Source organism: Triticum dicoccoides, chromosome 5A (assembly GCF_002162155.2).
Source record: "Triticum dicoccoides isolate Atlit2015 ecotype Zavitan chromosome 5A, WEW_v2.0, whole genome shotgun sequence".
Taxonomy (NCBI): domain Eukaryota; kingdom Viridiplantae; phylum Streptophyta; class Magnoliopsida; order Poales; family Poaceae; genus Triticum; species Triticum dicoccoides.
Window position 1 is genome coordinate 613,490,267 of NC_041388.1, and position 2,001 is coordinate 613,492,267.

The window sequence follows — 2,001 nt, forward strand, 5'->3', positions numbered from 1 at the left end:
ATGCGACGCATAGTTTGTATCTTGCGTCCATACCACACATTGTTGATTTGTTCCAGCACCCCTTCGCCAATCACCAGCCCTCCTTCCGCGGCCAATGCGACCCATGCTAAGCCTCGGGTGGCCAACAACCGATGCTTGCAAAATGCCAAGCCGTGGGAGGCCGTCAGCTCCCCTTGCAGAAATTTAGAGCTGCGGCCAGCTCGTGGGCTAGCTATAAGATGGACATGCAGGGCTCCGTTCATTGCACCACACGCAAAGCAACGAAACAACTAGTCCAAGAGAGCAACTGAGTACGTAGCAACGCGCCCATGGCCTCCACGCCGACGAGCTTCGTGGCCGTGGCGCTCCTCATGGCCGTCATGCTCAGCACGTGCGGTGCTGCGCGCCTCCTCGCCGACATCCCGGCCTTGCCCGAACCGACGCTGCCGGCCTTGCCCCTGGTCGTTCCCACGGTCCCTGCCGTGCCAGGCGGCGTCGTGCCCACCGTGCCGGAAGTGCCGACGGTGCCGCTGCCAACAGTACCCAGCGGCGTCGTGCCAACCATCCCGACGGTTCCCACCGTGCCGGAGGTGCCGACGGTGCCCACCGTGCCAGGTGTGCCGGCGGTGCCGCTGCCAACAGTACCCGGCGGCGTGGTGCCGACCGTCCCGACGGTTCCCACCGTGCCGGAGGTGCCGACGGTGCCCACTGTGCCAGGTGTGCCGGCGGTGCCGCTGCCAACAGTACCCGCCGTGCCGACCATCCCGACAGTTCCCGCCGTGCCAGGCGTGCCGACGGTGCCGCTGCCGGCAGCACCCGGCGCCGTCGTGCCCACAGTGCCAACCGTGCCAGGCGTGCCAACGTTGCCTCTGCCGTCGATGCCGTCCATCCCCGGTGACCTGCCCATGGTACCAGTGCCATTACCACCGGTTCCGTCCATCCCCGGCGACCTGCCCAAGCTGCCGGTGCCTCTGCCGCCTCTGCCGTCCCTTCCCGACCTGCCCAAGGTGCCACTGCCGCCGATGCCGTCCATCCCTGGCGTGCCTAAGATACCACTGCCGTCTGTTCCGGGTGTGCCGGCCGTGCCGTAGTTCCTCCTCAGCCGACGCACTAGAGGAGTATATATACGTACGTCATGACCGTGCATGCACGAGTGTGGGCGGTCGTTGTTGCCCTACCCGATTTACGAGTGTAATATAACTTTGACTTGACAGCATTTGTTTGAGCACTACATGTACAAGTCAAAGTACGTGCAAGAGAGAGGGAAAAAAAGTGAAGTACTCTCTTGTGTGCGTGTGGTCTATTTGCAAGTGAGTGTGGTGTGGATGTATAATGTTTACCTGTCTATACTTGTCCCTTTATGTCATTAGGTGGGAGTCATTCTTTGTATAGGCTAGGGGTATTGCTCCATTTTGTACGTGTGTGCACTGTATGTTGTTTTCTTTTCACTTGTATCAATATACGCACTATTGATGCAGGTATCATAAGTTTCAAAAGCTTGCCTTTGCCTTTACGTATGTATGTCAAATTATTCTGCCGTGGTCGCCTTATCTTGTAATTGTTCTGTCATGGTTGCCTTTGTTATGTACACTGTGTAATAATCAATAAGAATGTTTGTGTGCAATGCAATGATGCAGAGGCTAGGGGGCTTTAACCTCATTTAAAAAAAATGTATGCATGTCAAATTCAAGAGCTTACATGGATCCAGAGGGTTTTGGATTATGTGACTCTTATCTGCGTTTGGAATTTTTTTTGTATAAATATAATTGATTCATATGTTTTATATGAGTTGTATTAAGAATAATAACCGATGCATTCATATAGTTGATATCTTATGTTGTTACTCCATCCGTCTCAAAAAAGAGTGTTTATTATTTCAAACACTCACATACTAAGGAGGAGTTAAGAGAGATTATTTAGGGTCCATGCAATCCCATCACATGTAGCTATAGATGCGTAAAGGGTCTCAATCTATGAATTTATGGGTGTACTGCCTATGTAATCACATCACATCATACATGT

General features: G+C 53.4%; 1 protein-coding gene across 1 annotated transcript; it reads left to right on the forward strand.

Annotated features, from left to right (window-relative positions):
- The first annotated feature begins 236 nt into the window (after positions 1 to 236).
- Positions 237 to 1,492, forward strand: LOC119303399 (protein PELPK1-like). Its single transcript, XM_037580529.1, has one exon. It carries the CDS (start codon positions 309 to 311, stop codon positions 1,068 to 1,070), a length of 762 nt encoding a protein of 253 aa, XP_037436426.1. The 5' UTR covers positions 237 to 308; the 3' UTR covers positions 1,071 to 1,492.
- Positions 1,493 to 2,001: the final 509 nt, after the last annotated feature.